General features: G+C 41.1%; 2 protein-coding genes across 5 annotated transcripts in view; one reads left to right on the top strand and one right to left on the bottom strand.

The window, feature by feature from the left end:
• pex5la (peroxisomal biogenesis factor 5-like a) overlaps positions 1-6,959 on the top strand; it is an 86,863-nt gene extending 79,904 nt beyond the window's left edge. For both annotated transcript variants that reach the window (XM_076725916.1, XM_076725917.1), the window contains 3 exons: positions 1,518-1,683; positions 3,840-3,997; positions 5,911-6,959. In XM_076725916.1, coding sequence (XP_076582031.1) covers positions 1,518-1,683; positions 3,840-3,997; positions 5,911-6,112 — 526 coding nt within the window. In that variant the 3' untranslated portion in view covers positions 6,113-6,959. The remainder of the gene's footprint in view (positions 1-1,517; positions 1,684-3,839; positions 3,998-5,910) is intronic.
• A 5,949-nt stretch (positions 6,960-12,908) lies between these two features.
• Positions 12,909-20,661, bottom strand: part of usp13 (ubiquitin specific peptidase 13) — a 30,641-nt gene continuing 22,888 nt past the window's right edge. For all 3 annotated transcript variants that reach the window (XM_076725912.1, XM_076725913.1, XM_076725914.1), the window contains exons 18-21: positions 19,463-19,632; positions 16,875-17,064; positions 15,506-15,590; positions 12,909-15,123 (exon numbers count right to left, since the gene is read on the bottom strand). In XM_076725912.1, coding sequence (XP_076582027.1) covers positions 15,027-15,123; positions 15,506-15,590; positions 16,875-17,064; positions 19,463-19,632 — 542 coding nt within the window. In that variant the 3' untranslated portion in view covers positions 12,909-15,026. The remainder of the gene's footprint in view (positions 15,124-15,505; positions 15,591-16,874; positions 17,065-19,462; positions 19,633-20,661) is intronic.

The raw sequence follows: 20,661 nt of genomic DNA, 5'->3' as shown, positions 1-20,661 counted from the left end.
GTTGTTAGGTATATCAGATTGAAAAGACCTAATACTGCTCCCAAGAGAAAGCAGCACTTTATCAAATCATTAATCGACTAATGGAGAGACACAAGTACATCCCAATTACTGTGGTCTCCTCTCTAATCCATGCAATATCATCCCTTTCATTTGTGCTGCTTACTCCATCCCTCTGTCTTTAAACCTCATTTTTCTCCCTCTTCTAACTCTGCTTTACTCTCCCTCCCTTTGTTATGACAGGCCTACTGGACACTAAGATATGTATGACACACAGGGCAATCCTTATCTTTACACAAAAGTGAAGGAACAAATGGCCACTAGAGACACTGGGGAGAGACACAGATTATCGACATTCATTATTCTGTTTCCTCCTTTCAGTATTAAAAACTGACCCACTGACCGAACAGTACAGAATATGTCCATATCTGCTCAAATAGACCTGTTTTTATTGGAGAATAACACCACAGATGAAGCTCCACTAACTTGGTGACAAACACAAAAGCATCCCACCAGTATGCCAGTGGAAGCATTTAATGTCAAGCAGAAACAGCAGGAAAGGTTCAGCAATAGCAGTAACTTAACACAGCTCCAATACAGCTGAAAGCAATCAGTGGAATAAGGCTGATGTCTGAAAGTGCAAAGAAGAACACAGTGTGAAACTCCAAACCTTTGTGCTCAGTACAAAAGTACTGAGAGGTGAACACAAAGAAAGAAACAGCACTTTCTCTCCAGCACAGATACCAAAGACACAGCTGAGGAGAGAATACCCCCACAGGCCGAGCGTGGTCGTCCCTGATATCAAACAGGACCACAGAAGCAGATATCCACCTCTGTGAGGCTGTAGAGGATACGTATGCACAGCATGGCCCGATGGAAAAAATCATAATGTTTACTGTATATTTGGATAGTTTTGTTAATGGCTGATAAAGTCGGGGGGTGCCCTCTGGGTTAAAGTGCAGACCATGAACGGCTGACGCCCCGGTTCATGTTTGGCTCGCTGCATGTCTCTCGTCATCTCTCCCCCCTCATTTCCTGTCATCGGTCTGGTGTTTGGCTCTCCAATAAAGACATAAAAGGCCCCCAAAAATAATTTTTGAGAACCACTGCTTTAGTTGTAAACAACAAAAATACCAAAACATCTCATTAACAAATGAAGAGAGAAGAAAGCTACAAGGCCTCCAAACATGATACTAAACCACATCTGTCACAACCAGCGAACAAAAACAAAACTGAATACTGGCCCCTCTCATACTCAACTCTCTGCATATTTCCTTGCTCTTATTTCTCTCTCTTTCCTCATCCTCTCTCACTCTCTGTCAATCTCCTTCTCTCTCTCATTTTTTACACTCTATGAATAGAAGTTGACATGCAGTAGAGTGCACATCATAGCTCTGCGATCATAAGAGCGCTCACTCAGCAGCCTTAAGTCACACTAATCCTTATACATGTGTGTTTGTGTGTGTGTGTGTGTGTGTGTGTGTGTGTGTGTGTGTGTGTGTGTGTGTGTGTGTCCACAGCTCCCTGCAACCTGAGGTCAAGGAGCTCTTCTTGGAAGCAGTTCAGCAGAACTCTGACAGCATCGACCCGGATTTGCAGACGGGCCTCGGGGTGCTTTACAACCTCAGTGGAGAGTTCAACAAAGCTGTGGAGGCCTTCAATACAGCCCTGTCAGTGCGGCCTGAGGTAGGGACCCCACACACACACACGGAAACATGCAGATTAGAGCAAAGATATTCGCATACCAACGCCTGTCAAAGGCAGAGATGCTCTGCAGGCACAAATAATTTCATTGGTCGATTTGAGCCTCAGTGGGAGGAGCTATGGAAGAAAAAAATGTCATCACTCATGGAAGAAGCATACAGAATACTGACATAAATGAAACCAAATATAAGGTAATACAACAAAAATCTAGATATATGGAGGATTCCTATATGCTGTAAATGGTGTGATTACATAACAATATATTTGTTTCTTTAAGGATATATTTGCGTAAAAACACATACACAGTGTGATACTGGCACTGCTGGTGTTGCCCACCACATTCTTAGAGGGTCAGTTCAGCATATGTGCATCCAATTACACAGTGGCTCGTTATGCAAATATTTCACTTCAGGTATCAATATTTTGAGAATTCTGCCACCACTCAGTATGTGTTCAGGTCTCAGTGGCAGAGATGTCAAAACCAGCCTGACTTGCTGACTGTAAATTGTGGTTGGTGAACACATGGGAAACACTGGTTTGCTTCCAGAGACAATATGTCTGACAGCTGGTTGACTCCAGCTGGCACTGCATTGGGCCAATGATGGCAACTGTGCCTTTCATGAAACACTATGTATGGATGATCAGAGGCTCATTCAGAAATTCACAGGCAACGCATTTTGCAAAATTGTTGCTGTTCATTTTTGTCCAATAGGATCACAAGACGCTGGTTTGGTTGTGTGTCCTCGCTGACACGTTACAGGGAGTTGTGCAACATTTTACAGCATCATCTTCACCAAATATAGCCATGTGTATGATTTTATCTTAGTAATTACTAGAATAAGCTTTTTTTACTTTGTAGTAAGAGCACAATTATATTTTTTTTTTTTAAAAACTCTTAATTTGAATAATATTGCCTACCGCCTACTGTTGATCTGTTGGGTATGACACTGATCTGGCCTCTGAGAAACACTTTCAGTACCTAACATCTGCTAAATAACACACACACACACACACTTGAAACCCATGATCTGTCACACACCACATGCTCCCATGCAAACACATACAGCAGACGTGAAGCCCTCAAGCTTGTGAACATTCTTGGGAGACATGGCGCCACAATTATCAAGGGACAGCTCATGCAAACAGATGCGGTGAAGCACATCGAACTGTCACAGCACACAGTATGCGAAGCAAGGAGCTGCCAAATCTGGCCTCGTGAACTCTTGACTCGCACGGATGCGCGCTCACTCATGATCCAGCAGTCGCAGAGTAGAGCAACATCTAGCGCATACACGCATTTACGCAGATAACTAAGAACAGACTGACACACATTTCGTACACTGGAATGCATTCATATACACAACAAACAAAAAAAAAAAAAAAATGGGGACAAAATTACAAGCACAAACTTTTCCTCCATCTCTGCATCTCCTTCATGCAAATCAGTCTCTGTCCTCTGTGTGCTGTCCCAGGCCGCCGCGAATATTACTCACTGTTAAATCCAACCTCCCACATTTGACTTGGTAATATCTGCTCCCCTGCTGGAAAAATAGCTCTGAACACAAAGGGAGATAATTATATCCCGCTGCCGGGCTTAGCCAAAGATGAAGGACCCCTATACTGTAGCAGACCATGACCTCTGTATGTTCCTGTCTACCTGTAGGTGGGAAACAACCGCAAGGACATTCTGTGTGATGTAACTCAGCTCTCCTTAAATTACCCTTGTTACTTCACAGCGGGGAGCTGTGTAATGCTCCTAACACTTCCTTGTTGTTTGTGCATTGAAGAAAAAAAAACTAGCGAATCTAGCTCTAACACTGCTTTGTCATGCTGTCACTGCAGATACAAGGCTGAGTGTTGTGTAGCAGCCCGAGCCCAAATTATTCAGCTCTACTTCACTTGTACATTTCCGTTGAATACACTGTCAGCGCCTTGATCAGGTCTTTGAAACGGTGGAAAGTGTTTAAGATAGCTGAGGAGATGTTGCTGATGAGCTTTTAATTCAGTCTATGAGAAACTGGCTGATGGCATCTGACAACACGTCACAGTGAACTTCCAGAAAAACAAATCTTTCATCTTCACCTTCTGACACTGCTTATCCCTCAACCAACCCACCCACCACTCTACCCTCCATCCAGGACTATTTGCTGTGGAATCGCCTGGGGGCCACGCTGGCAAACGGGGACCGGAGTGAGGAGGCAGTGGAGGCTTACACGCGAGCCCTAGAGCTGCAGCCAGGGTTTATCCGATCCCGCTACAACCTGGGCATCAGCTGTATCAACCTGGGGGCACACAGGTAAGTGACCTGGGGCTACAGGACAATGGGACACAGGTCCTACACTTGATACAGTGTCAAGTCAAATAACTTTGGAGAACACCTATGAGGAAAAGTCAAAAACATGAAAAGACAGAATAGAGTGGGGCTATGTGCAGAGCTGAAACTCGGATTCATACAATCTGATCTCACCACAAGCACACACCAAACCCAGCAGCCATGTGTCCTTTCCCCAACAGAGCACTTAAAGAAAATATACAATCGAGTGATGTGAAATGATAAATCCAAACTCAACAATCCACCTCTTATGCAGACGCAATCTAAAAAGAAATAAAACAATTCAGCTGATTTGTAATATCCAAACATGAGTACTCATATTTCACAAGTATCCTAATCAATAACATTACAGACTCAACGCACCTGCCAGACAACATCCAAAAGAAAGCTAGAGGAAAGCCCAAGAAAGCAGTTCACCTTCAGGCTTCAGTTATAGCAATGCCAATGCTACACACACAGCAGGTGGACAGCAGCATTATTTGATCAGACATTAGTAGCCAGTACACACCAAGACATAGTCAGGTCCCAGCAACACATTGCACATACAGTCAGATATCATTTAGCATGTTAGAACAACAAACTTAGCTTGGTGAAGAGAAGCAGTGGCCCTCGGCATCTCAGGGGAGAGTCATTAATCCTAATGAGGAAGAGTTGACTCCAGGCTGGAGACTGCAACGACAAGCAAATATCCTTAGGCTAACAACCACTTCGACGAAGGCCCAGCTGGTGGTGTGATACAAACATGATTATTCCTTCACAAACTTTCACAAACCTGTTAGCAGGCAAACTAGCTTATAAAAAGATATGGAAGGAAAACAACATTTAGCAGCTAGCTTATGAAATGATATGGAAGAAATAACACCAGCATTTAACTACAGTAGCAATGGCAACTAGCTTATCAGACAATATGGAAGTAGAAATACCTGTAGCATTTAGACAGGAGCTAGCTTCTAAAATTAGATGGAAGCAAAGAGCACTTTCTTTCCCACCTCCAGTGGTAACGTGACCTGGTCACACAGATACTTAAGTTAAACTGCCCAGGTTTCATCTGTCTCTGAGATGAACACATTTAGCATATGTGAAGGTTCTGTACATCCCTACAGGTGTTTTCAATATTCTGGCTGATTGGACCTCTGCTCCAACCACAAACAAGGATGATAATGGTGTAATTGGTACACAGCCATGTAGTAGTCCTGCCTGGTCACAACAGAAAGTGCCATGGTGCTCAAATTCACCTGAAGCTTTATGCTAAATAGGCAGCTGGAAGCTTGGCAATGTAGGGATTACTTACAGGGCTGTAGCTGCCTAGCTAACATATCTACAGCTAACACACAAGCCAGCTGGAAACAAGCAAGTGCATAGCTTTTGGAGCTAACTTCCTTGCTATTTTGCTAAGTCATTATAACATTCTGAATTAGCTTGGTAGCTAACTGGACAATAAAGCTCACATAGTTCATCAAAAATATGTGTTTTGTTTCCTGTCTTCTATTTACAATCCAAGTAAAGAGGAAGAATTTCAGATTAAAGTAGACAATGTAACGCACATAAAAGTCTATGCTAATGCTAACTCTGTTTTGGACTTTCTGGCTCTCGGTTCCTTCAAAGGCCAACACATTCAAATAATTTTCTCAGATTTGCTTCACTGCCGTGAGCCAATGCACTGATTGCAGCAATTATATATCTAAATTAATTTCACTTTTAAATGCTGCTGCAACTAGGCCGTATTAGGACATCAAATCAGTCCAAATAAGTGAAATTGACCAGTTTGACTCTACCACGTGTGCACATGGCCTGAGCTGGATCAACCCTTTCAAGTTTGCTCAGTGCATACAGCATGATCTAAATCAAACTGATTCCTATCGTTGTTGCTTCCCCAGAGAGGCGGCCAGTAACTTCCTAACTGCCCTCAGCCTTCAGAGGAAAAGCCGGAGTCGCCAGCAGTCCCACCAGGTGATGTCTGGAAACATCTGGGCCGCTCTGAGGATAGCTTTATCCATGATGGACCAGCCCGAACTCTTCCAGGCAGCAAACATTGGTGATCTGGATCTTCTCATGCGGGCCTTCAACCTAGACATTTGAGGAATGGGAGGTAGTGACAGCTGCATCTCCCCCTTCACTCACTCTTTTATTTCTACCCAACAGCCAAAAGCCCAAAGTGCAAACATCAGAGTGGACTGGATCTGATGCTAGAGACAGTCGCTTGGTTTTTTATGCACGTCAAAATTAAGTACAGTCGTCAAAGTTGTGAAATTTTTCGCCCAAGTACCTTGGAGCAGTTCTGAGGACAGGTTCTTCCAAGTGCTTGAAGTGACTGCTTTGTGATGGATTTGCACTGCAATTTGTGATTTCCCTGAAGAGCACAAGGACGGGCAAAGATTGTACGAGCAATGCCTTAGAGAACACATCAATTAAAAACTGACTCATCCAGTGGAACAGAGCTAAGCCAGGAGAGACAGGCAGACAGACAGTTTGAGAATCTCACACAGGAACCCTCACATGCTGTTTGCAGAGAAAAGATGAGGTCTTGAGGAAAAAAAAAAGGTTTCGTTATCCAATTACTTTCAAAGACTCAAGACTGTCTCACCCTCCTGACGGATGGATTTAGTGAGCAAATCATAAAGACTGCACCATATGACCTGGAACTCCACATTCTGTTCCTGGCTTGTTTTCATCCTCTTTCAGTGGAGAATAATGATACTGCATGAATAAGCATTTTCATAAATGGATCCTTGTTTGAAGTTAACATACTTTTAGAAGTTTTCCCTTTGCACTTCAGACAAACAGATACCTTCCTCAACCTAAGTGGAATGTGCAAGCCAGGTTGTAAAGCCTTACTCAAATGCATGCGAGAAACAATATTTATTTATACTATTTTTATGGCAACTCAAAAACACTAAGCCATTTTCAGACTGCGTTTGATTTCTTTAAAAAAAAAAAAAAAAAAAAAACTGCCGTCGTCTGAACTTGAAAGCTTTCTGAGCCATTAATTTTGGTTTTGTTGGGACTTATTTTTTGGTCTTGGCTCCTAGCTTCTCTTTGTTCCCTTTATGCTGACTGGTTGGAGAAATACACACAAAAGCTGGGCAACATTGATCTGTAAAAACTGCATTAATGTGGAAACTTTCTTACAAATTGTCTCACATGAAAAAAGTTGTTGCTGGTCTGAAAATAGCTCTTTCATCTTAAGCTCCAGGGACAGCTTCAGTGGCCCTCACACATTTGATGTACAAGTCATACTCTAATTTTGCTGGCTGTATTAATTTAAATACAGTATAATAACATTACAGATATTAAGATGTGTAGCTGCAAGCCAAGACCTAAGAGAGCTCGGGGTATTTCCTAATGCAGCCATTTATATCTTTGCTGGACCTCCACAGGCAGCAAATCTCATACATTCAATTAAATCAGTTTGCTTCAGCCATCATGCATGATTTGAATATTTATGTACGTTTGGGCAGAATGCCACTCATATTTGAAAAGCTATTTGTTTTACCATCTGCAAATTTCAGTTCACATCATGATGATACAAAATATAAAGCTACCATGCAGCCATAAAACACATGATTGTAAGGAGGCAGTTTTTCCAGATGATTCACTTCTGAAGCAATGCTTTTTCTTAAAAGCATACTTTTTGGCAAAGAGCTTCTGTTGTGTCACTCTTGCTAGTTTGAAAGTCACTCTGTGAAGTGAACACCGCGTTCCTCGCTGTGCAACAGAGTAAATGACAGACAATCTGCTGTACTGTATAGCTCAGCACCTTGGTGTTTAACAGGCGTGTCCACAGTGTGGGTGTGCTGCCGAAAGTAGGTTTTTATTCTCAGATCCTATGCAAAAGGTCATGTTTTATGTTGCCATTCTGAATTGTCAGTTTGTCCCTGTCTGCCTCAGTGGACCAAAACGGAGTGGTGGTCCTGTGCTTTGAAAGAATGCTATCAGGGCAAAGCAGACACCAGCACGAGAACCATTCATCTTCCAAACTGTACAGCTTTGATGTCATGGTCTGTATGAGAGGAAGTGTTTCATTTGGAAACCGGGGCAGAACAAAAACAAATGGTCTTGTTCAAGAGAGAAATGTGGTCAGCGAGTCTGAAAAATACAGATGCACACACACAAACACCCTCCACCTGGAAGTGTAACCTTCATGTTTTATGAGCCTGAGGTGCAGCGATATGTCTTTGACCTCAGTTGCACCCACTGAATTCATTGCCACACATCAAGCTTTGCTATCAGATACATGTTTAGTTCCACTGCCCTGTATCTTCTCTCTGAGACTCAATTAAATGCACATTGAGAAGAAAACTCTCCTTTTTAGGTGTAGAACTAGAAAACTATCTGTCGCTAAACGGATTACATTAATATGTTCTTTCAATGTAACGAGTAAGATGATATTTCAGGCTGAAACAGATGAGTAGCTACTGCAGTCAGATACTTCAAAATTGTTGGCAGAGAGTCTCTGTGGCCAACCATGATGTTTAATAGATCAAGGAGGTAAAGGAACCCAGTGAGATGCAGCGCATATGTGCATCCCGCTAACTATCTGCAGCAGTGGGGGGGCTGACAGTGGACTGTACAATGGCATGGCAATGAGGCCAAAGCAGAGGTGGATGCACAAATGTATTCACTGTCTGAGAGATTTTATTATGATAAAAAAGAAGAATTGGCACTGTAGCCCTTTTACTGAAATAATATTGATGATATCCAGTGGTCCATCTGTGCTATCCTGTTGAATATTTCATTATCTTTGAATTACTAAATAAGTTATTTTCAGCCATGCTAGTAGCATAACTTTATAGATGGAAAAGTTGGTCTGTCGGTTCACCAACTTTGCTTCAGACTGAAAGATCTCAGAAAGTATTGGGTGAATTGCCATGAAATTTGGGACAAACATTCCTGGTCCTCTGAGGATCAATCTTTCGTGATCCTCACTGTTTGTTTTACTGTGAAAAGTTTTGACAGCTATTGATGAATTGCCATGAAACTTGAATGAAGGCCCTCCTTCCCTTTGTCTGTGTGAAGATCGAGTTAATCACAGCCACGTTTGTAGATGACTGACACTTCGAATAGCCAATGAAATTCTCAACACACCAATATGCCACTTCAGAAAATCAATGATTTCAGTGATAATAGTGATATTACACCCAAGTTCGCCCTAAACGCTGATACAGTGATTTACATTATACCTGCTAAAATCACGTTAGCATTGCTATTGTGAGCACCGAAAGTGCAGCTTCACAGAGCCGCTAGCGTAGCAGTAGACTCTTGTTTGCGTCGATGTTGCGGCTGCACATCTACGTCTGTTTCAGCCAAGTGTTTGTTTCTCTTCACATCCACCTCAGTCACTTATGGCTGCTGGCTAGAAGCACACTGAGCCAGCATGTTGAGCACTGTCCCCATGAGTGTTTCACTGGTATCAGTTCAGAGTCTTCACATATCCAGGACAATTTTCCATCGCCTTCTCTTTCCATAAACCATAAACCCAATCTCTTTGTAAGAGTTCCCTGAGAGATTGATGAGGCACATGGGGGTTATTCTTCAGCCAGTGTCCATTCTGTCCCTGGGCGTCCCAGCTGTCTTTTGTGTCAACAGTGAACTGTAGAAACTCAAAACATGATGTCTGTCAAATTGTGATTTCCAGATCAATTCTAGTTTTCTTATGAGGTTGCAAGCCTTCGCTTTTTGCATTTCAAGATACTGTAGTTGTGTTAAAAATGAAAAACTTATTTTTTTAAAGAGACCTTAAATTGCTGGCTTAAAATCTAAACTTCTGTGTACTACATCATCCTGCAGTGCATTGAGATGTCTGCTGACAGTTTTCTTTTTGTAGAACCTACCTACTACTGTACCTTCTCAGGTGAACTGACATAGCTTAACGCATGCTCCTGAGGAACAGATCGAGGTTGATCGCATGCTAGATCCTCTACATCCTGAGCATTATTTTCATTTGTATGCATGAAATACATGGAAGTGCTTTCTTTCCCTCCCACTAACGTATAAAAATGAAATATATCATGAAGTTTCCTTGCAATATTTCTACAATGCACTTTTAAAATCTGTAACCTTGACAAAAAGTGATGTATATATTCAGTATATATTCTACACAAGATGCTTTTTCTTGCATAGAACTAGCGGGTGTGCAAAGCTCGAGCAAAGAAATGAGATACTTGAGCTTGAGTACCGCACATTGCTACAACTGGCTAGTCATAGATATATTCTGTAGAAATTTTGTAATTATGACTTCTGCAAATTATAAATGTACTGGTGACACTTTCAGTAACCCCAGCCATACAGCCATCTCCTGGTTGTTACCAAATGCTTTTTAGTGTTGAAACTTGATTAGGATTAACGTCATATCAACACATTGTTATGCACACATCGATAAAGCTACTGCAAACTATTAATAGTTATTAATTGTTATAATTTAATACTGCAAAGCATTGCAACTTCATTAGTTCTGGTTACACACGTAAACAGATATGGAGTGTAATGTCTTTTAAATTTTAAATAAATAAATAATGTTAATATGTTCAGTACCAGTTGCTCATAATGTTCCATATATGGAGACACAAAGGTGTTAAGAATAACATAAATAAATAAGACATTATGAAATAATGAATCAGTAGTAAATACAGACATATATAAATATATATAGTCATTAAAATAATGTGTCATAATCCAAAACATATCATATTATAATGAATTTTCACAATAACAAACTGTATTTCAGGCCTGTTTAGATTTCAATCTAGCCTAACTGGCCAGGTTGGAATCTAAATGTGATCTGCTCAAAGCCACAGACGATCACATGACAGGCTCTGACCTGTTTGTCTGGACTGAAGTAAAAAGAACGAAGGGAAATAGTGTGAAATCAAAACCAAATTGGAAAACAGATACATTGAAATAAAAACTGCTGGAATGAAATAAAAACGACCTACTATTATTGTGAAAAGAAGCAGAACGAAATCAGATTGACGCAGAGTTTTGAAAATATACTGATGTGTTTCTATGTGTTTCATGGTTATGCTGATGTAGTTTGTCTGTATTTATTCATAGTATTACTTTTCTCATAATATCTTTTCTGCAGGGTTCATCAAGTTGAATTTAATACCATACAGAATGCAATTTAATACCATATAACAATCATACCGGCCAAAGTATGGGAGGTTAATGGAGAACCAGCAGGGATGATATGGCCTGGAATTATTCATTAAATCACGTTTGTCTTTTTTCCACAGAGAGCAGCAGTGACAGTGTTTGCTGCAGGTCTGATGGTGCTGACTGAAACTCTGTCGCAACAGTCCCTCTTTTACTTTATACATGTATATACTGCCCACAGTCTGGTACAAAAACATTTTATAACTAGCATTACTGCCTACAGCAGACAAGAGAAAATATTGAAGACTTTTGTAAATTAAATCTGATTTTTTAACAGCTTCTACAGCCTTCTTCTGTCCTCAGTTCAGTACCTTTAAGACTTTTCTGCAGACACCCTGGATTTATCTGTTCAGTTTCAAACTCTTTGCCTTGTGAGTGTGGTAATAACGATTTAGAAATGTGTTTAGTCTTCATGCATTAAATATCAGTTTCTCACACTGTGAAGCATTTAGAAAAGTGGTGTCACTGGCTGGGGTTCATGAAGGTTATCAGTACATCTTGTGTACATTTCCTTCCTCACTCCTTTAATTCAACATGTGTACAAATGCAGTTTATTTATCGATGCATCAGACATGAATAAAATGATATTTTGATGAATGAACTTAGAAATTATATACTTTATATACAGTAATTCATTTACTGAAACACCTACTATAATGGATATTACTCTCCCTGTATACTCACAAGGAAAGCATTAGCACCTTTGAAACGTACAATATGAAAGTAATCTTTTAAAATAAACTGTTGTTATATATTCTATGGTCTTGTGTCTTTATTTTCCTTAAAGTAAAACCTGAACTGCAGTTTCTTGTTCATTCTTCAAGAAGCCACGTCTCAACAAAGGTGTAGTTTATTAAATTATCCAAACCTTGCAGGTAAACAGTGCCACTGAGTATACTGTCATTACTCTATTCACATACACCTAAACCATGTTTGGATTAACGCATACATTACAAAAGTCAACTTAAAATAATCCCTTCAGGAAAACTATGTCATGAGAACTACAGAATTGGCACAAACCTGTTTGCAAAAAAAGGCAACAGAGTAAAAACAGGTGAAGAACCTTTTTGACATTTAGTTAAATGAAAAAAGAGAATAAAACTCACAAAAGTACAATTGTACAATCCAAATGACTAAATGTCAACGTCTAGTGCACATGCTGACAGTGAAAATGCTTTTTTGTGACAAAATGAACCATTAACAACGCAGAGAGGAAGAATGGAAGAGAGCGAAAGCTGGAACAAAAAGACAAAAGTACAAAGACGATAAGGTAATCTGGAGAGTGTGCTGGGGGACAAAAGGTGCTGAGAAAGAAAATGAATTGCACAGAAAACCTCAAGACTCTTATAACAACATTAAGCAAGACGACAAGTTTATCATCCATTTGCTGATGATGAAGAGCAGAAAAGCTGACTTTAGGCCGGAGCCTGACAGGAGGATACATTTGGTTTCTGACAAGAAGAAAAAATAAATAAATAAAGCAGAAACACAAGACTTGCATAGAGAGACCTTTTAGAATTCCCCGCTGCATAGACAATGAACACTGCAGCAGTTTATCAAGTAGTATCTGGTGAACTTGAGGGGCTGAGATATAATAAAACTCAGTGAAGTCGAGGCACAGTGTTGTTAAAGGGGAGCACAGCTGAAAGATGGAGTTATTCTGTAAAATGGATATTTATCTGAAAGCCTCCATAAAGATTTTTTTTTTCTTTTTTTGTCCATAAAGATATGAGTCCTCGGGGAAAGACACTGCTGTGACTGCGGCGTAGACTGTTGAAAGACATTTTTAAGGACAATCATATTCGTTCACCATCTTCCGCGCTTTCTGATGTTTAATGGTTATGCAGTAAATAAATGTCTTTCTACCCTCCTCGGAAACGGCAATTTACCGTCAAAGGACTGTCCTCTCCTTGAATATGAGAGGTAATGACTCCAAAATCAGCTAAAAATGGAAGCGTTAAGAAGGCATCGACATTTGCAGAATACAGTCAAACTCAGAAAGTCTATTTTCAGCAGAACTCCCCTTTAAAGTATGCACAGAGGAGTGCAACATTGAGTGAAAGACAGTTTCACCGTATGCCAGGGTCACCAAAAAGCCTTTGCGTCACTGATACACAGTTTGTTACATCACCATGAGATGCAAGAGATACAACCAGATTCAAATCCAAGTTGTAAATAGAGAATATGAACCATAATACTGAGATGTTGACAGGCAGAGGCAGTAAATTCACAAATATCTGACAAACAAGCATGTCCACGTTGAATCCGTCTGGCACATTATGAAAAGACTGAGTAGATAAATGAGGAGCGCACAGAGTCGGTGGGTCATCCAGCATGAGGTTACAGTGATTCAACAGCAAAGGGCCAGTTTCTACTTTCACTTTGAGTATTAAAGCTGAACAGGAGGTTTGGGTTGCAGTGAGCACCATGAAGTTATACATTCAGCACTGCAACATCAGTACGAGAATGCACGTTAGAGGAGATACTGCTCGCTGTGCAGCTTTCACTGCACAGACGGTCGAAGAGTAGATTTGGTTGTGGTGCATATATTGCTTTAGACGTGATGCATAACTGAATTAACTGACCTGCAAAAAGTGACAACAGGTCAAGGAAAACATTCATTTTAACTTTTGGGTCATAGTCTGAATCTGTCAACGTGATAAAGGAACCGAACTGGACCGGCTGCAGCTGAGAGTTCAAGTTTTGCCTTCCATGCAAAGATTCTGCAATTTGGGCAAAGATAATTAATGAAAGAAGTTCAGTGCAGGATTTCGCACTTCTAAATGTAAACTGATGATTTGATGGCCATCTTAAATTAAGCACATCTCTGCTTATATTAGGCGTGAATTGCAAGAAATACGGTCATCTCTTCATAGGCTAATGGCCACTTCAAGGATTTACCGGCTCAGCAGTACTGAAGCTGAAATTTAAGATATCACATTCAATTGCTTCCATCTGGTGAATTAAAAGTCCACTTCAACTGCATCAGGTGCAAAATATGAACTCCTTTTAGTCAAAAAGTGCTTTCAGGGAAAGAAAAACGCTTGTATCTTGATAGCTCAGCCAGTGTACTTCAGAAAGTTTCTCATTAAAAAGGGACAAACTTGCACATCATCTCCAGGTAAAACTGGGGCAGGTCTGAGCGACTGTATTTCCAACTAAGTTAACACCCTTTCACGGCCCTCCTGGTGCTCTCCTTCACTCTGAAACTTGCATACAGCATGTTGATAATTTCTCTCAGTGTCCAACCAAAACATTTTAATTCGTGGTGTCCCTTCAATTTGCTGGGGATGAAAGACACTCTTTTGTATTTCAATGTCAAATGCAAAACCAGCAGCAGCAGCAGCAGCAGCAGAGCAGTCATTTCTTGTTTGTTGTTGCAGTTTCAGAGCATTTCAGGGCTGGCAGTGAAGCACTCCCATTTCAATATACATTTATAAAATGTACCTGGCACAGTAGCTGAAGGCATCGAGAAGGAACAATGAGATTTGATATGTGACATTATTTTGCGTACAGAGCACTCCAGAAGTGGAAATTGCACACATCCCTCTGTACCGCCACTGCCAAGAAAATGCCTTTTCTGAGACATAAACACTGAAATACACATTTAAAGCATGACATAACACAAATGCACAAAAAGCACATTGCTTTCCCTTTCGGACCAGCGTTGCTCACTGAATGACATCACGGTAAGGCGAGCAGCTGGCCTGAGAGGTTATTTCCATCGTTTCCACTGTGGCTGTTATTAAAGTTGTCTGCCAGTCTTCAGGGTGAACGACTGCGGTTCTTTAAAAGGTTGCACGGTGGAGGGGGGGGGGGGGGGGGGGGCGGTAACTTTCGTTTAACTGCTAGACAGGCGATGGTAAAAGTAGATGTAGCCCAAGTCTTTTGGAGGCCTTTCTGACAAACACACTTTGTGGTCGTTGTAGATCACCCACCTGCAGGAAGAAAGAGCATTTGTGGGAAATATTAATTTTTATTGCATTGTGAAATGTTTTCAAAGTGTCGCTTCATTCAAAACTGACTGCGATGAGGACAGAGGAAATGGGTCAATTCATTTTTTCCATTCAGTCTAAAAAAAATAGACTGTCCCTGTTATTTTGAATAATTTATTTTCAGACTTCTGGTGGCAACAGCTTAAAAATAAAAGCAATAATAATAGTGATTGAATATCTTTAGAACAACAATTTCCTGGGGTGATTAATATGAAAGTAAAGCACATTAACAACAGACGTTTCCTCATTGTCATCAACAATATGCTGTCGCTTTTGTTCAATAATGAACTGCATGAACACAAAGCAGTGACAGAGTGTAACTCACCGTCCCTCCTTTTTGATGTGACAAACATAATGTCCAGACATCGTGGATGCTCCCATGTGGCTGATGAAAGCAAAGAGCTCATAACCTGAGAAAGGGAACACGTATAGAATATGTGACAAGATAACACAGCAGAAACGTCAGACATACAGTACACATACCTATGTTACTCACATGACGATATAACTGTTTAAATGAAATGAAAAGTGCCTTTATAACCCTTTTAAATCAAATCCTCTGTCATATTATGCAGCTATTGAATAATATCTGCCACAAAAACACAAAAAATCAAGTTCTGTTCAAACATACAGCTATGCTAATGCCTAAAAAATGTTGTGTTTTTTCCTGCAGGAGGATACTAATCATCAGTGCGAATAGTGAACAAAGTTCACTAAAAGTGATGTCTGCATCACCAATGGCATTTTATGACTTTCACCCACAATGCTGCATGGTCGTGGTTTAAACGCCATTAGTATGGAGGTACGTAGATGGTTTTTTATAATGTACGTCACTGATTGTCATCTGCCAGCCCACAAGCCACATCCAAGCACTGGAAGCTGGAATGTGGAACTGGTCGAGGCAGATGGCCGCCCACCCAGAGCCTGGTTCTGCCTCAGGTTTCTGCCTGTTAAAAGGAAGTTTTTCCTCGCCACTGTCGCCAAGTGCTTGCTCATGAGGGAATTGTTGGTTCTTTGTAGATAAATAGTTTGGTCCCTACCAGCTCTATATGGAGAGTGTCCTGAGACAACGTCTGTTGGCGCTATATAAATAAATTTCATTTCATTTCATTGAACTGAATTGAAGATGTGAGAGAATTTTCTGGTGGAGTATCGACTCATCATTATGGATTTTTTTAGGAGGCTCTTCTCACTGAAAAAGGCTCCGAAAAATAAAACACATTTTGTAAGAAAGTGCAATAACAGTCTGTTCCCCACAGTGTCTGCTTAGAAACATTCTGGCCCTCGGACAAATGTTGTCGAGGTCCCCTGTTGTACATATTACTCGTGAGGAGTGTTTAGAGTTGAAAAGCTGCTGAATCATGTTTTTGATGTCACTGTGCCCACAGTTATGTAGCAGAGCAGGTAAGTGCCCGGCAGCACCGGAGCTCACTGTGCATCATCAGACATTAATTGGAGCTGAGGGTAAACTGGCCTGTGAGAGTTCATAACATGCAGGTGAAATGCCCTCTGACACTGTTTTTGACTCTGACCCCATGTTAATGTCTCTTTAATTCAGATCTTTGTAATGTAAAATAATATACTAATATGCTGGATCTCTGTCACCATTCCCAAGCTTGCTCTTCAATAGTAAATAAAGTCAAGAGAAAAACTGCAGCTACAATCGCTGAGATCAGTCATGCAGAGTCACTCACGTCCTGGTCCGTCCTTGATCCGCGGGCCCGCCGTGTCTCTGTCTGGGGACAGCGTGGAGTCGCTGTGTGAGTTGGCGTTGGAGAAAGCGTTGTCGTTGGGCTCCGTGTCAGCCATGTCTGAAAGGGCGTCGCTCTCCTCCTCCTCCGGGTGGGTGAAGATCCAGTCGAGTGCTCGCTCAAGGTTATTGTTCTGAGAGAAAGTTTCCAATTAACTTCGCTGAAATTCCAAATCAAAATGCTTTTCATATGCCAGTAGTGAAAATTTTCATATTTGCCACTTTTATCAGTGGTGTAAATTCATAATGCCCAACTTTTTATTGCTGGAATCATAAAAAAAAAAAAACTGTTGAACTGCAGTAACTGTTGAACATGAGCTGTAGGAGGATATCACCATCTGCTGCACACAATCTGACGCAGAATATGTTAATGACTGAAGCATGAACTGTAAATAAATATGGTTGACGCATCTTTGCTTCCTCCCACTGTACAAAAATCAAGCCAAAATATCACAGATAAACGTGCTGCTATCTTGCACTGGTGATGTCATTTGGAGCCAAAGTCTGTGCAGTACTGATCAGGGGATGGAGCTGCAGTATCGAGGTCCCGCCCATACACCCACCCAACTCACTTGTGGGTTATTGTTAGCTGTCAATCATGATGTCACACACACTTAATTTATTGCACTGATTGCACTATATGCTGCTGCGAATACCATCCCCAGCAGGCACACTTCAGTGGCATTTCAGGAGTCATGTGGCTTTTATATCTCAGGTCCGATCATGTGACTTCTCTGTGTGTAACTTCTTGGCAGAGTTGCTTCCTGTCATTTTACATCTGAGGAGGGTATTTTGGTACATGTTGGTTATTGGTCTTATACTTTTCCAGTATTTTAAATGAACCTTTTTAACAGTCTACAACCTAGATGTCTTAAGAAATGAGTCTACAAAGGCATAGTAGTAACAGGAAATATTACCACATAGACAACATATGGCCCACAGATACAATTCATACAAGGTGAAAAGGAGGACAATAATTGTTGATATTCTATCCTGTTTTCTCTCTCATTCCCTCTCTGTTGTGTCTTTAGGTAGCTCCTCAAAAAAACAAGCCATGCTGAAAACGTTAAAAATGAGCAGTCATTTCTCAGGGAGGTGGCAGGCGTCCATCTGTGCTAAATCCCCCCTGATGATGTTTGCTTTTAATCCAGAATAGAGGTGTGATTCCTGGAGAATGTGTGAGTTGGCTGGCAAGTGCTGCTACCTGCTTTTTCTGTCTCCACTAGACAGGTCACTGAGGTTGGAAAAAAGTCCCTCCTGCTAATTTCTGAGCTAAAAATAAACCAGTCATGAGACCCCACTCTGCTTCACACCGCCATCCCCCTCATGAGGAATATGTGTTCATTTTTTCTCACTTCAATTTGGTGGCATTGGGGATGGTAAACAAGCGAGCTTGGTGTCTATTTCTGTGTCTTATGAAAAACAGTCTTGGCTATTTTTTGCTGAGGGGGCAGTTTGAGATACGACACATGAAACGTGAGAATCAGGGGCCATTTCACAAACAGGGGAGCTAATGAAATTGCTGCAGCTACATTCCCTCTGACTCTCATTCAAAATCCATTTTTCTGGACCGTGAGTTTAAAAATCATTTGTGAGATGTGATGATAAAATGCCCCGACATGTCTTGGGAGGCAGACCCTGTTCCTAAACCTCAAAGGCTGCATTAGCAGCGGCGTCCACATGCTGCTGGTACTATTTGTAAACGCCATGCAGAGCAGACATCTTTAATCACTCTGACATGTAGGATCTATTAAATTTGTATTTTGGAAAGCAAACAAGCAGGCCAGCCAAGTCATTTTCATCATCTCACCCTTTCTTTGCCCTCTTTTCAGACACCACCTCACTTCAGGCTAATCTCAGTCATGAACTGGTGACTCTGACCGGGACAGTCGTCCTCTGTCTGTGGTGTCATTGGCTTGTACGTGGATCTCTGTACGCAGACTTTTCTTCATATAACTCTTAATCATCTCTGTGAGTCACAGACCAATTAATGTGTGCCACCTAGCCACCAAATGGATGACCAAATGTTCACTAAATTTCCAGAAAATCTGCAAAGGAAAATGAAAGCTTGTTTCCATTCACTGCCGTTATGTGATTATTAGCGTTTGTTTCTTTGAGATAAGCAGCAGGTGGCACTCATTCTCAGAAAACTATTATTATGCAATTGCAGAAGAAGAGGACGCAACAAGATGACATAGATAGGAGAGCCCCAGTCGAACCTCAAACAGTAAAAAACATGGAGGAGAAAACACGACATGGTAACATGACTACAGGCATCACTTTGTGTGCAGCAGTGGATTTTAGCCTCAGGAGCAGGAGAGGACGCATTAGACCCGAGGTGATTTCAGCAGCAAATGTAAAAACTCATAAACCAAGGTTGATAAACAGACAATACATATATATTATTATAAGAAATGTTGAGGATTAAGTCTCATTTGAATTATCCACTGGCAGAAACGCATTAGTAGAAGAAAAAAACTGCCTGGAAAAGAAGTCTCGGTGCTAATGGAACAGAGTGGGCAGAAGACTGACCGTGGCTTTGAGCGCCTGGATGCTGTGAGTGCGGGGGAAGCCCATTGAAGTGAGGATGGCGATGCTCTCCTCGGGGGGCGAGTTGCCCAGCGGGGTGGCACCCATGGGGCTGTCACTGGTGGAGGGACCAGGATCCATCATGGAGGGCAGAGTGAGAGGTTCTGCAAAGTCTGAGAAAAATAATGAGATGCTGTAGGTCTGTTTATTTTTTACCCAGTCGATGAAAAGATGCCTGTCAGAGGTCAAAGTCAGCAGAATCTAGTTGACTATTGACTTAAAATGTTGAAATGTACATATTGACAGCAAATGCATAAAACATACAACTGTTACATGTAAACATCCATCACACGAGCACAGGGAGGAGCCTTGGATACTACTTTAGTGCTGGAAACAGTATCTGATGCTAATTCACCCCCCTGGCATGTTCATGTGAAGGTCAGGACTAGCAGTGTGAGTCCACATGTCTCTACAGAGGTACGTGTTGATCTGTTTAACTTTCAAACAACAACACAACTTTTTAACATTTTAGTCCATAAATCAATATCTGTGATTCTAGAGAGCATTTCTTAAGAAACAAAACACCCAGAAAGGTGCAACACAGGTCCATAACACTGCTGCTGTTCAGAGGAATGCGTGCAGGAGGAACATTGTATGAATTATTTCAATTCAGGAAGCATCCTCAACTAAAAATGTGACTATGAATTAAGTCTCATTTCCAAGTGAATAGCAATGAACAGCACTTGACCCTCAACCCGGGAACAAGGACACTCCTACTGTAATTACTCTACTGTTGGCCATAAACAGAGCCTTCATTAGTGTCCTTGCCATAAATGAAAATGCATACCACTTATCTCCCACTACCGTCTCTATCTCAGCCTCTCAGCCTCCTCGGCTCATGTCCTTTAGGCTGCTCACAGCACAGCTGTTTTCATGCGACTGGAGGAAGGCTGTCTTGCAGGTGGAGAAATACGCCTGAACTGAACACTGTATGTTTGTTCATTGAGTTAAATTATTGTTAAATTGGTAGTTATGATTTAACTTCCAGCATAAACTTTGACAGATCTCATCACAGCCTTTGTTAAAGACATTTATGAAGTTCAGATGAACTCTGGCCCTGTTCAATAAGGCTCATTTTCAGCTTTTACCAAATTCATTGAGGAATAATTATAATAAAAGATAATAATTGAGCCACCTTGCTT

This window comes from Chaetodon auriga, chromosome 3, assembly GCF_051107435.1.
Source record: "Chaetodon auriga isolate fChaAug3 chromosome 3, fChaAug3.hap1, whole genome shotgun sequence".
NCBI classification, from domain to species: Eukaryota; Metazoa; Chordata; class Actinopteri; order Chaetodontiformes; family Chaetodontidae; genus Chaetodon; species Chaetodon auriga.
The sequence above is the reverse complement of the archived record's forward strand: the minus strand, read 5'-3'. Positions and strand labels throughout refer to the sequence as shown.